Genomic DNA, 14634 nt, shown 5'->3' with positions numbered 1-14634 from the left:
AATAAAGACTACACGTCCAAGAAATAAAACATTTTATGTTTTCTGGAGTGTGCTTCATTTAAGTGAAAATGAACTTTTTGGGTGTGATTTACTGCTCTTTGCAACTTCTGAAGTGGGACCAAACAGAATGAAATATGAACATCTCAAAACCTAAGTACTCCAGCAGTGACTTAGTAGCCATATTTGTAATATATTCTTGCAATCTCATCTCATAGAACATCACTAAGCAATGGTGATGGTGGTTGAACGACCATATATTAATACATTCGTCAAAACTCATCAAACTGAGCACTTCAAACTGGTGAATTTTACTGCATATAAATTATATCTCATAAAAAGTGACTTTAAACAATTAGGTGTGGGAATGTAAACTTGCTAAAAGTAAGCTCCTCGAGGAAACACCGCCTTGTTCACGCCCATATCCTATCCCAGCACTAGCACAACGGTGCTTGCCTAATACATACTTATGAATGAATATTAGCGTCCCCGAGGCTTTCTTAGACTCAACAGGTAAACGTTTAAACAACGAATCCTACGAGGGATACTCTTTTCACCAACTTATTGATAAAATCCTGGCACCAATTTAAATTCTGGTAACTTTAAACTGCATGTAAAGCAAGTCCAGCAGCATGTGCTGTACCATTTCAGAGTGACTGATTTCAAAGTGACCCAGATTCCAGTATTCACCAGCGCCTTTCACGACACATGAACTCTTCCTTCCCTAGTGAGCTGGGCGTCTAAGCAGCCTGCCTGCAGGCTACACCCCCCTGAATGCGGAGTTTTGTGAGCAATCAACGCACTTCACGTGTCTCCTGGGCGGTGGGACCGGAGTTCTTTTGATACAAAGAGGTCGAAGGACCTGACCAAAAGCCCGTCGCACGCCAGTGCCTGGACACCCGCCCGCGGGGACGTGCGAGACCCCCCAGCCCACGCCCCTAGGGACACTGGGGAGACATCCGGGGAGCACTGCTAAGCCATCCACCTGTCAGCCTCAAGTCCAGGAGGAAATTCTGTGATAGCTGCTTTGTTGCTTGCAGTCTGAACAACTTAATGATTTCTCGAATCGTGGGCAACGGCGGGAGACGGGAAGTACTGAGCTTCCCGGAGGCAGCCATGAGACTCGTCAAGCACCAGCTAGCCCTGCCTCACCAAGACCCTTCACCGCCGCTCCGAAAGAAACGCGCAGGGACCTAATCTGCGAGACCTAAGGCCCGCCTCGGAGCCAGCCCCGTTGGTCAGACCCACCCCACCGGAAGCGATGACGGCGGACAGGAAATCCGGGTGTGCTGAGAGCGCATGCGCTGCGTCCTGCTGAGCAAGGGGCAGGCTGGGTGCGCCGCGGCTTCCGCAAGTGAGAGCGGCGGAGGAGCCGGGTGGGAGAGGCTTCTCCGGAGCGGGCGGTTGGGAGAGCACCCAGGAGGGCGGGACGAGGCGGGGCCTGGGCAGGGTGGGGTTTTCGGGGAGTTGCTCTGAGATGTCGTGCAGCCGCTTTACTCCAAGCCCTGAGGTTTCTAAGGGCTTCCGGCCCTTTGACGTTCCAAATGCCCATCTGTGAATATTAGAGGAAAAGCGCGTGTTTAGAGGCAAAGCTATTGTTTGTTCGTAGTTCTTTCTTACGGTGAGGTGTTTTTAGAACCTCCGCTCTGCAGATGCTGCATGACAGGTTTTTAACTTTGTTCAGCCTCAGTTTTTTCATCGATTAAATGGACCTAATGTCTACCTCAAAATTGTGAGCACTAAATGAGAGTTCGCCTGGTGTGCACGTTGAGAACACAGTGCACGCATGGCATTGGGTAAGCTCGTACGTGATCAATGGTGGCTGTTATAATTACTTGGCAGATGAATAATTAGCCAGTGTAAAGAGGTCATTTAATTTGCTAGGATTACAGCTAAGAACAGAGAGAAGACTCAAATATGAGTTCTGCCCTTCCGTTATACCAGATAAAACAACGAAGCAAAGAAAAATATTACAGTTTCTCTGATAGATGGGATAATTTTGCTCTTTTAACCCTGCTTATATTTGGACATTGCTGCATTGATCACAAATGAATCTTAACGTTTTGTCCCTCAGTTAGTAAGTTTTAAAAAAGCTAATGGAAACCGAAATAACTATGGGCATGATACAGAAATGGGGAGTACTTTGAAATTGCAGTGGAAAACCCAACCACCTTCTATAAACGCTATTTTAAAAGGAACTGAGATAATCTCCTAACTTTAAAAAACAGTGATGACTGAAAGTACAGACTCTTGATTCAGATATCTTATTGTCCACAACACATTCTACCTGAGAAGGCATTCATTCACGGTTGTATTCATTATTTCACGCATGGTCTCGCAATGGTCCTGTGTGAATGAGATTATTATTCTTAGTTTACTGTGAAGAAATAGGGGAGGTGAGGTCATTTGACTTGCCCAGAGTCAGACAGCAAAGTACAGGGAGAAGACAACCTGAGTTGTGTCTTTTCTGAGTTCTGATCTCACTGGCCAAACTCAAGTGTCAGCTTATTATTTTTAAGTTTATTTATGTTAATTTATTAACATTTAAATATATAGAAATACGAATCTAGGTGTAAACATAAGCTTACAGTTTTCATGTAACTATTTAAACATTTGCAATAAATATATACAAAACCAATATAAATAGTCTTATTAATTGACAGTGATGAACACTGTTAAATCATTACACTTAGTGCTAACTGGCAAGATTCCTTTTTTTTTTTTTAAGTTTCAGCTTACCAGTGATACGGTATGCCATTTAATGACTGGATGTTCTCATTAGTTTCTGGAGTCAAACTATTACCAAATCTTTGTTCAAATTTTTTGCATTGTCGCTTGTCTTTCTTTTGGAAGAGCATGGAAGCTACATATTAAGTCTGCCTGCATCTGTTTTCAGTAGCTTGGAAACAAGTGAATTTGAATTATTTGGCACTAATGCTACCATGAACACACACGTTGCCTAACAGGTATAAAGAGGATATTCAGATGACCCCAAATATAATCACATAAGCTTTTTAAAAGATTAACATCAACATAAAAACAAACTAAAATCTAAATGAGTAAAATACCTTTGCATGGAGAATTTGTAGATGCCTGATAATTTGTCCCCAGATCTAAATATGAATTTATGGGTGGCTTATGCTATGCCATTTTCAATAACTGACATTTGTGAGATTATTACCTACTATTTATAAAGAAACTTCCTATGTTACTTAATTCTCATTTCAGTTCTGTGATGTAGGTTCACAAAGATGTGTCTTAGTTCATTCCTGCTGCTATACCAAAATATCTGAGACTGGGTAATTTATAAAGAACAGAAATATACTTCTCACAGTTCTGGAGGCTGAAAGTCCAAGATCAAGGAGCTGGCAAGTTTGGTTCCTTGTGAAGGCTGCTCTCTCTACCTCAAGATAGCATCTTGTTGCTGCATCCCCCAGAAAAGAGGAATGTCATGTCCTCACATGTCCGAAGGCAGAAGGGCAAAAAGGGATTAGCTAATTCCCTCCAGCTCTATCAGGTTGCTAATCCCATTTATGAGAGCTCTACCTCAATTAATTAATCACCCCCTCAGGGCCTCCCTGTCAATATACTACCACATTGGTGATTTAGTTTCAGCACATGAATTTTGGAGGACATTCAGACCATAGCACAGTGCTTTGCTAGTAAGTGGTGGAACTGAGTTTAGATCTTCCGTCTATACTGTGCTTTTTATTAACCTCTGATACATGTTAAATAATTTTTTAACTGAGTTAAAAATTCTAGCTTAGGAGAATCTTCCAAGTTTTAATAGTTCTTGAGATCCAATTTTATAATCATAAATATCTAATCCTCGGTTTTAATTTTCAGAAAATTATGCATAACTCCCTGCAAAAGCCTAAGAAATCAGCAGGGGGTGTTTTAGTAGTGTATTTCACATATTAATGCAAATGGTTTTATCCCTTAAAAGAGAGGTATGCAGTTTCATCAGTTTTGAAGCTTTGAAGTGTCTGCTTCATCTAGATACAGATTTTAATATGCTAAAATATTATAATTAATACAGAAATCACTAGCCCCACCTGTCAGTGAAGATGAAGAACTACAAATGATTCATACTAAACTATATTGCAGAATTCTAATTTGCATAAAATCCCAAAATGTTTATATAGGAAAATTACTTATTATTTTAGTATTTATTTTAATAAAAATGCATATGTGACTGTACTTGGCATAAGTGATTTAGTGTCTATTTATAGAAAAAGTGCTAATTCTAAGAGGCTGTCATTTCACCGTTCCCTGAAAGAGACTTGAAAGCTGCAGAGAGCAGTATCTTCCTGCCATGTGGGAATTTTCAGAGAAAATTAAATGTGGTTTGGAATTGCCAAATTGAACTTTATAAAATGACTATTATGGTATGTAAAGTGCCCTTTTCTGATAGTATTTTATAATTACATATAATATGATTCAATGCTCCAGAGAAATATTAAGAGCTACATTTCGCACAAATTTAGGGTTTTTTTGTTTTAATGGCTCTTTGATGCCCACTGTTCACAAAGGAATCTAGTGACCTACCTAGAGGTAAGAAGGAAAAATGTGATAACTCTGAGCAGACAGACCAAATGCTTATTCTGTGGGGATAGAAGTAGGGCAACTTATGGCAACAAAACCAGCTAATTGCCTGAGGGAACCATGGAACACTTACACTATTTTTGAAAATATAGTGTTTATCCCTATTTCAAGCAGTATTTGAAAGCCTGCTCATTGTCCCCAAAGGTCTGTGAATTACTGTCAAGTATTCTAATGAGGTGTTGAGGATGGGCAACTCATTTGACTCAGGGAGCTATGGGTAGAGCTTTTTCCTATACAATAAGCAAACCTTTTTGTGAATGAAGAAAATATGCTAACAGCATTATAAAATAATTAGCCTTTATTATATAGGCAAACCTTTGAGATACTATGGATTCAGTACCAGACCACCAAAATAAAGTGAATATCTCCATAAAGTGAGACAGATGAAGTTTTTGGTTTCGCAGTGCATATGAAAGGTATGTTTACATTCTATTGTTGTCTATTAAGTGTGCAATAGCATTATGTCTACAAAAAATATGTACATACCTTAATTTAAAATACCTTATAGCTAAAAAAATGCTAACGGTCATCTGAGGCTTCAGTGAATGTTAATCTTTTTGCTTGTAGAGAGTCTTGCCTTTGACTTGATGGAGCTAAGTGATCAGGGTGGTGGTTTCTTAAAATAAGACAGTGAAGTTTGCTACATCTTTTAACACTTTTTGTGAAATATTTCTCTGTGGCAGACAATGCATTTTACCCATGGTAGAACTTCCTTCAAAATTGAAATGAGTCCTTTCAAACTCTGCCACTGCTTTGTCGACTAAGTTTGTGTAATATTCTAAATCTTTTGTTGGCATTTCAACAATGTTCACAGTATTTTCACAGGAGCAGTATTCTACAGGAGTAGATTCCATCTCAGGAAACCACTTTCTTTGTTAATTCCAGGAAGCAACTCCTCATTCATTCAAGTTTTAACATGAGATTGCAGAAATTCAGTCATATATTTAGGCTTCACTTCTAATTCCATTTCTTTTGCTACTTCTACCACATCTGCCATTACTTTCTCTACTGAAGTCTTGAGCCCCCCAAAGTCATCCATGAGGGTTAGAAACCGCTTCTTCCAAACTTCTGTTAATGTTGATATTGTAGCCTCCTCCATGAATCGTGAATGTTCTTAATGTCATCTAGAATGGTAAATCCTTTGTAGAAGGTTTTCAATTTATTTTGTCCAGATCCATCAAAGGAATTACAATCTAGGGTAGCCATACCCTTACAAAATGTGTTTCTTAAATAATAAGACTTGAAAGTAAAAAGTACTCTTTGATCCATGGGCTGCAGAATGGATGTTATGCTAGCAAGCATGAAAACAATATTAATCTCCTTGTGTATCTCCATCAGAGCTCTTGGGTGGCCAGATGTGTTTTCAGTGAACAGCAACATTTTAAAGATTTTTTTTTTCCTGAGCAGTAGGTCTCAACAATGACTTAAAATATTCAATAACCATACTGTAAACAGATGTACTATCATCCAGGTTTTGTTGTTTCATTTATTTCTAGAGCACAAGTAGAGTAGATTTAGCGTAATTCTTACTTGCCCTAGAATTTTTAATATGATAAATAAGCATTGATTTCAATTTAAGGTCACCAACTTCATTAGCCCCTATTAAGTGTTAGCCTGTTGTTTGCAGCTTTGAAGTCAGGCATCGAAATGTCCTTTCTAGCTATGAAAGTCCTAAATGGCATGTGTTCTTCCAATATAAGGCTGTTTTGTCTACATTGAAAATCTATTATTTGATATCACCACCTTCATCAATGATCTCTCCATCCCCTCAACATCTATATCCCATACCATCATCAATTCCCAAAATCGTATCTCGACAACAGATCTCACAATTGACTTCTCTCCAGTTCTGCTGCCAGCATCTTTCACATTCATTCCCGCAACCACTTTCAGTCTTGTTCTATAATACATTTATATTCAGCAGCAAAATGAGCTTTAAAAGTGGAAATTGGATCACTTCACTTATCTGCATACAACCCTTCAGGGGACTCCCAATTGCATTTAAAGTAAAAATGCAATCCCTCGCTATGGCCTAAAAAACCTATGTCCAACCTCATTTAGATCCACCTTCCCGAAGATAAGCTGTGGCCCTGCCAGTCCTCTTTCAGTTCCTTAAACATGCCAAGTGCTTGCTTCCTCTCTTTCCTTGCATATGCAGTTTTCTCTGCCTGGGATGATCACCTCCCACTCTTCAGCTGGCTATCCCCTTTTCTTTTTCCGTCTCAACTTCAAGGTGACCTTTTCAACTGGAGCTTTTCTTGACAAATTCTAACAAGAGAAGGACCTAATTTGACCTTTGACAAGCTCACCTTGAGGTTTTGCTCTTCTATTGCTTCCTCAAAAAAAATTTTTTTAAAGCGTAGTCTTAAGTGTCACATCAACAGATTTCTTCCAAAGGTTCCATCTTAGTAGAACAGGTTCAGGTTCAGAGCACACAGGGCTCCTCTTTTTCTCTATCAATGTCTGCTAACTGACCTACCGAAAGGTGACAGCCAATGTCTAACAATCAGAAAAAATGCCAGAGGTCACAGAGCTGGAGGTAGATCTAGATCCTCAGGCCAAGCATTAACTCTTTGGTTGGTGGATTATGAGGACTTCTAGGAAGTCTTAAGGGAGAATCCAGTGTGGCTCAGGCACCAGTGGCAGTTATTTTGGGGATCCTGGGAGCATCTATTTTTGGCAGGTGTGGCTGTGTCCTAATTCAATATTGTAACAAGTATAATATGGCCATTCTGGTACATTCAGACTAAGTATCAGTCAGTCGTGTTTCTACTCAGGGGTCTCTGCGACTCTTCATCTCAGTCTTGTTTGCCCCCTTTGGTACAACTACCCTTGATTTTCATTATTATTTATGTTGCTTATTTGTTTTTCTGTGTATATGTCTATCTTCCCTACTAAAATGTAGGATCCATGAAAACAGGGCAGTATCTATTTGTTCACTAAAGTGAACCAATTGTTCACTTAGAAAAATTCTGATACACAATGGATATTTAATACATATTTGCTAAATAAATGAATGAAAATGACTTCCTCTGATTAGTTAGGGTACATTTTATTTTCTAAAAGAATATGAAACTCCAAAAATTATAGCTGTTTTCAAACTTTTAAAAGTCCTGGGTAGATCTTTTTGTAGACCGTCTTGTATTTCTTCCCAAGATCCCCTATCATGAAGCCATCACAGTAGCCTTTCTAAGAAGCTTATATTTCTAAATCGGATCTCTTTCTCCAGCTCATGCTCCTCTTTGGCTTAAAATTTTTCCTGGTTCCTTTTTTACCACTTACAGGGAGAATGTTCAGACCTCTTATTGTGCCACTCAAGGTCTGACACAATCTAGGTCTAAATTCCTTTCTAGTTGCATTTCTGTCATGCCTTCCTTTATTTCCTTAGTATATCCTGAGACCTGCTACTCCACAAGAATGCCTCCGCAACTCTCTTTGCTTTGTTGGGCGAAATCCTATTCATTTTCTGGGCCCAACACAAGTGTGACTCCTTGTGAGAAACTTTTTGATATTTACTGACCACCTTCTTGTCACGCTCTCCACTCTGGCCCTGATCCCTTCCACTCTGAGGTCCAGTTCTGCTACATTCATAAACCCAGCAGAATCCATGTTGCATTTTGCAATATAGTAACTTGCATCATCACATACTGCATTGTAATATAATATAATTTCAGTGCCTCCTTTGTCAGACTCTTAGCTCTTCAAATAAAACAGTGTATTTTATTCGTCTTTGTGTATGCAGTACTAGCAGGGTGCCTGACACACAAGGGGCACCAAGATATGTTTCCTGATGAGACCCAAACCATGGAGATTGTTGCCAGTTTTAGACACAAACTGCACAGCAAACTGTATTGAATAGAGCAGAGGGGCTGGAGTTAAGAAAACTTGGGTAAAAATCCAGGCTCCATCTTCCTTTTACTTCTGTGACCTTGGGCAAGCTACTTAATCTTTTGGAACTTAGTTTTGTGGTAAGCAGAAAAATGGCGCCCAAAGATGTTCATATTCTAATCTCTGGAAAATGTGAATATGTGAAGTTACATGGCAAAGGGGAATTAAGGTTGCAGATGAAGTGTAGGTTGCCAGTCAGCTAACTTTAAGACAGGGAAATGATCCTGGATTATGCGGGTGAGCCCATTGCAGTCACAAGTCCTTAAAAGTGGAAAAGAGAACTGGAAGAGAGAGCCAGAGAGATGACAGTGTGAGAGGGACTTGGCCTGATGTTGCTGGCTTTGCAGATGGAGGAAGACGGTGGAGGAGGTTCAAGAGGCAAGAAGGTTGAGCATCCTCCGGAAGCTGGAAAAGGCAAGAAAATTGATTCTTCCCTAGAGCCTCCAGAAAGGAAGGCAGCCCTGCTGACATCTTGATATGAGCTCAGTGAGAGCCATTTCAGACTTCTAAATGACTGAATGGTAGGATAATACACTTGTGTTGTTTTGAGCCACTAAATCTATGGTAATTTGTTACGTCAGCCACAGAAAACCAATGTAGCTACTTTGACTGCAGCATGAGAATAGTAACAGATGCTTTATAGCATTACAAAATATGTGTTATGTCTCATTATACTTCATAAGACAATGCATGTAATGGACCAAATATAGTGCCTAACACTGAAGTTATTTCATAAATTCGTGAATTCTCTTCTCCTTCCCTCTTCCTGTGTGAACATGCTCATCTAATAGACATAGATCTAGCTATATATAATCAACATACAAATTGTATGGTAGTAAAATAAATGTTCTTATGGTATTGAAATGAAATAACCATCAGGATATAGTTCCCTTATTGTTGTAACATATGACAAAGTAAGCTCAGAAGATTACTGCTCCTTTATTATTCTGTAGCTTTCATGAAAGATGATTTTTTCCTTCTGCAGATTTTTATTGAGCTTGGCCATTGCATATTAACTCTTTATTCTTTTGCTTCATTATTTAGAGGCATTGACAGTTTTAACACTGGAGAGTTATCTTCAGGACACAATTACAAATATTATACCTTAACACAAGTGCATCATTTGATCTTACCATTGTCCATTTCAAAACTATTCATTTTAGGCCTATTAGACACCTTTCTTGTTCTTTTTGGGGATGGGAGTAAGGAAGGGTCAGTGGTTCTAATTCAGCAGAAAGGTTTAGGTAACAATTATACCAAATCAAGTGGAGGTGCAAAATATAAAATCTTGAATTATCATAATAAAAATGTTAAATGGTGTTGTGAAATTATATACATTATGTTGTGACGGAAATCCTGTAATTTTAGATTATCTTCAAAATGGTTTGCTTAAGAGTCTTATACATAGTAGGGAATATTGGGAAGAAAAGAAGAGTGCTGGCCTAGGAATCTATAATAACTGCGATAGTTCATTTATCTTGCATTATGCTTTATTATATCATGTCATAATATATCAACATCACACCCTATCATAGCATATCATATTATAATGTCTATATTACTTATGAGTTAAATTGGCTTTTGTAGTTTCACCTAGGAATCCAGTTATGGCTTAAACTGTTTTTAGTTTAAAATTTAGTTTATTTTTTGTTTAAACTATGTTTCCGTCATGATTGGATTCCTAGGTGAAACTACAAAAGCAAATTTTAATGACTTCCTATTTCAATAGGAAAAATGCCTCCCAAATTCCAATGAATTTAGAAATGATTTGTTGCAGATTGCCAAACCAAGTTTTTGTAACTGTCCGTGTTATTCCTATTCTCTTGTGCTTCAATCTGCAGCCAATCTTTTTTTTTTTTTTTTTTTTTTTTTGGTTTTTTGGTTTTGAGACAGAGTCTCGCTTCTTCACCCAGTCTGGAGTGCAATGGTGAGATCTCGGCTTACTGCAATCTCTGCCTCCCAGGTTCAAGCAATTCTCCTGCCTCAGCCTCCCCAGTAGCTGGGATTACAGGCATGTGCCACCACACCCAGCTAATTTTTGTATTTTTAGTAGAGATGGGGTTTTACCATGTTGGCCAGGCAGGCTGGTCTCGAAAACTCCTGACCTCAAGTGTTCCACCCACCTCAGCCTCCCAAAGTGCTGGGATTACAGGCGTGAGCCACCATGCCTGGCCCCAACCCTTTATTTCTCATATGTATTTTTCAAACTTTTTAGACCATGACCCACAGTAAGAAATGCCTTTTACATTGTAACCCTATATATACACACACCCACCCACACACACACTTAAAAAAACACTATGTATGTATGATGCAATCTTTTACAAACTATTTTCTAAAGTATTTGACTTTAAAAAAGTGATTGTTACAATTTATTATAATAATTATTACTGCCTGATAATAGGTTATGACCTGCCATTTGTAAAACACTGTCTTACTTTCTTATCAATCCCTAAGCCTGAGAAGTGTAACATGGTATACTGATCCATTATCTCTGTCAATTTTCCTTCATTCACTTGCCATGACTATCTTTGTAACTCAGATAACAGGCTTTTTTTGTTTGCTTTTTAAGTTTGGGAACCACTAGCAGTGCAGGTCACTAAGAAATGTGGTAGGCATGTAATTTAAATGTATATACTCTCAACTTAGTTTATTGTAAAATATAATGATTCGTGTCCTGTGAGAAAGGTTGTATACTATTTTCCCATTCTTAGATGCATTGATTTTTTGGGAGTCTTGTGGGACATGTCTTTTTCTTGTGTATTAAGTGGAACACAGAGCATTTTGCTTCTTTTTTTCTTGTTACAGGAAAAAGGCCCTTCACTGTTAGAGGAAACTTTGGGAAGAAATGGTCCTGGAAGCTTATATAATTTAGGAGGCTTTCTTTAAGAAAAGAATACAAGATTATAAATGTAAAATTAATTATCAAAGCCATTTATTTGGAATAAGAAAAGGACTGACAAGAAATGACAGATACTTAATGACAAAGAGCAGAAACAACAGCATCCTGAAAAGTAATAGACTATTTTTTATTGTAAAAGTAAACAAAGAAATTTTATTTTATTTAGCCTAATATTTAATCAAATTTCCTGTTTTCAGACTTCTTTGATAATTTTCCTTTCCATTTTGAAAGCAAACTCTTCAGTTTCATCTTCATATGATAATGTTTTAGGAATATATTCCATAGACAGAATAGAAAAACAATTTAATCTTCCTTCTACCATGATTGATTACAGTTTGGTTTTTATTTTTGATAATTTAGAAACATTTCTTATAGCTTTCACAACTCATAGCTGGCAATGTCATATAAACTGTTAGGATTGCTCTCAAATTTGGAAAACCTCTATTAAGTTTTTTGCACATATGATCTGTTTGTTTTCAAGGCGTTTCAAGCTTTCTAGTGCGTTGTCCTATGTTGAGTACTTTGAATTAATGACACTCATTAACCAATTTGTCATAGGTGTACTCATTGTGGTGATGTATTGTGAGTTTATATTTTATTCATTGATAACAATATTTGGTGTCAAAAAATTGGGGTATTTAATTTTTTCCAGTGTATTCATATGATTCACTTGTGTTTGTTAATTTGGGTTATCAAGTAATCCATAAACGTATCATTATTTTTACTCTATTCTTCTGACTGCTTTTGAGATGCTGAATGTTTTTGTTGCAATTTACTTCTTGATATTGAAATAATTTCTATTGATTTTATTGCTCACTCTGTTGCTTTTGTGTCTTACTCTATTTTTTTTTATTGACATTTTCTCTCACTTCTTTAAATACTTGATTTAAAGATAGCAGAAAGAATACTCCATATTCTCCCAACAGGAGTCTGTAATTTTACATTTATTTTACTGAAATGTACTGAAACATCTTGCCAAATTTCAGTTAAAATGTGTATTTCTAACTGAATTTCCCCTTTAGCCAGATTCCCAAAGTGCTCTCCGTCACCAGAATACAACCTGAAAAGAGACAGTGGTCTTTTTTAGTCTTTTTAACTAGGGTTAAAATGTCTTGCTTTTGTAAATTTTACAAAAACATATACCATTTGATTAGATTTCTAGAGCCCTTCCCAAGGCTTGAAAATGGCTTGTTCAAGTGAAAGGCCCTGACATTTCAACTTCTCACGCTTCCTAGTTAATCTGCTTGTATACAGGGAGAAAGGCCAGACTAAACAACCTCTTGGGACACCATTATAAGAGACAAGTTGTGACATCAAGGCAAACAGGGCTTCTCTACAATGCAGAGTCAGTTGTTTGTATCCCCTGAAAATCAGGCCCTGAGGCAAGGGTGTGGATGCAGGTTGTTTGTTTAATTGCCCCTCTTGGAGAGGTGATCCCAGGAAGCACAAGTGAGGAAGTGGGGAAAATGCCATGGGAAAAGGAGAAAGGCCAATTCCAGGGATTAGGGAGTCGTTTCATGTTAGGGCTCCAGGGCAGCTGGGGCTCAATCCCAGGGGATCTTTTGAAAAACTGTGTGCAGCCCAACTCAGCATTGTCCCACCAGAAGTTGGGGAGGCTCCAAAGCCCTCAGGCATGGAAGACAGCAGGGGAAGTGGGGAGCTGTCAGTTTGCCTGGGACCACAGCTTCAGGTGAACTCAGGAGGACCATGCGGATCTGGGGTGGGGCAAAGCCAGGCAGCATCTGCTACCCTCTGTGAATCTTATTCACTTCCGAGTTTAGGAACTCAAAATTATTTAGAGTGATAAGGAATCTTCAATGTTGTGGATCTTTCTCATGTCATTAAGAGGACTTTGAAGTTAGTGGACAATGTGAAGTCATCCCTAACTTGCCAAAGGAAGTGTTCAAATCCAAGTATTGAAATTCTAGAATCAAGACATTTTGAACCAGAGATGAGTATTCTCTTTTTTTTTTTTTTGAGACGGAGTCTCACTTTGTCACCCCGGCTGGAGTGCAGTGGCCCATCTCGGCTCACTGCAAACTCCGCCTCCTGGATTCATACCATACTCCTGCCTCAGCCTCCCGAGTAGCTGGGACTACAGGGACCCGCCACCTCGCCCAGCTAATTTTGTGTATTTTCAGTAGAGACGGAATTCACCGTGTTAGCCAGGAAGGTCTCGATCTCCTGACCTCATGATCCGGCCGCCTCAGCCTCCCAAAGTGCTGGGATAACAGGCGTGAGCCACCACGCCTGGCCGAGTGTTCTCTTTAAACGGCAAGAAGGCATAGTTAGAATTTCTAATTACCTTTAATTAAATCTATCACCTCCTAAGTATAAACAAAAGTGGTGAAATATTTTTGGATATACCAACAGTGAACAGTTCATTAATGAGAATGAATTTTACCTTTCTGAGGGTTCCCATTGCATAACTATTCATTTTGAGGAAGGCAAGAGCTGACCATTTTATGCTTATCTACTGTGGTCATCTATTAAAGACTGGAATTATGATAATCCAAAGGGGAAAATAAAATATTTAAAATGGGATTGGTCTAAGTAGGAGAATGAACATTAGGCTAAGTGTTAATAAAGCTGGATTTTGTCCCATTTAGTCAGCTCCATAAACCCTGAGAAGCCATTTTTCTTCTCTGTGCCTCAGTTTCCTCATCTGTACGATAGAGGGCTTGGATTGGCTGATCCTGAAGGTCACCTCCAGTTCTGAGGTAGTCGTTGAAAACATGAGGACTGAAGCCTGTCCTAAGGCAGGGGTCTTATTGTGGTATTGTGGACTTGACCAGATGTTAACCTTTCTGACCTTTAGTTTTCTCCTCAGAAAAATGAAGGGGCTGGGCTATTCTTTAAGGACACCTCTGTTCTGCTGTCCAGATAAATAAAAATGTGAGGGGAAAATCTGAAAATGCATAGAGTGAAGCTCAGCATGGCCACTGGGTGGCGATCTTGTACCATGTTAAGAAAATTTTATGGTGTTTTCAAGTTTCAAAGTTTGACTTAGCATGGTGAAGAAAGACTTTCAAAAGGATAAAATAAAAAAAACAGGCCAGCAAAAACCAGAATTATGGGGGAAGTGACAATAAACAGCAATGCCAAATAAGAGACATAAAATCCCGTAGTCAAGGCAGTAAAACATAGAAGGGTATATGAGAGTTGTTTTGGGTATTATTTAAAGGAATATAGGGAGAAGAGTACCTTGTAAATTCATATAGTTTTTGAGAAACGTGACATAA

The 14634-nt window shown here is 38.6% G+C and overlaps 1 protein-coding gene and 1 long non-coding RNA gene across 4 annotated transcripts in view; one reads left to right on the top strand and one right to left on the bottom strand.

Moving 5' to 3' along the window:
• The window catches only part of TFB1M (transcription factor B1, mitochondrial), a 60358-nt gene extending 59103 nt beyond the window's left edge, over nt 1-1255 (bottom strand). For both annotated transcript variants that reach the window (XM_017892032.1, XM_017892022.1), the window contains exon 1: nt 983-1255. In XM_017892032.1, the coding sequence (XP_017747521.1) occupies nt 983-1115 (133 nt within the window). In that variant the 5' untranslated portion in view covers nt 1116-1255. The remainder of the gene's footprint in view (nt 1-982) is intronic.
• Nucleotides 1256-12048, top strand: LOC108542170 (uncharacterized). 2 transcript variants are annotated; one of them, XR_001889185.1, is made up of 4 exons: nt 1256-1351; nt 4912-5018; nt 8838-9011; nt 11299-12048. It is a non-coding gene; the product is annotated as an uncharacterized LOC108542170 (long non-coding RNA). The 2 variants fall into 2 exon arrangements; XR_001889184.1 differs by lacking the exon at nt 1256-1351 and adding an exon at nt 1486-1793.
• The last annotated feature ends 2586 nt before the right edge of the window (nt 12049-14634 follow it).

The sequence above is a fragment of the Rhinopithecus bieti genome, unplaced genomic scaffold (assembly GCF_001698545.2).
Source record: "Rhinopithecus bieti isolate Rb0 unplaced genomic scaffold, ASM169854v2 scaffold_1583, whole genome shotgun sequence".
In the NCBI taxonomy this organism is placed as follows: domain Eukaryota; kingdom Metazoa; phylum Chordata; class Mammalia; order Primates; family Cercopithecidae; genus Rhinopithecus; species Rhinopithecus bieti.
This window is presented reverse-complemented; position numbering and strand designations above follow the sequence as displayed.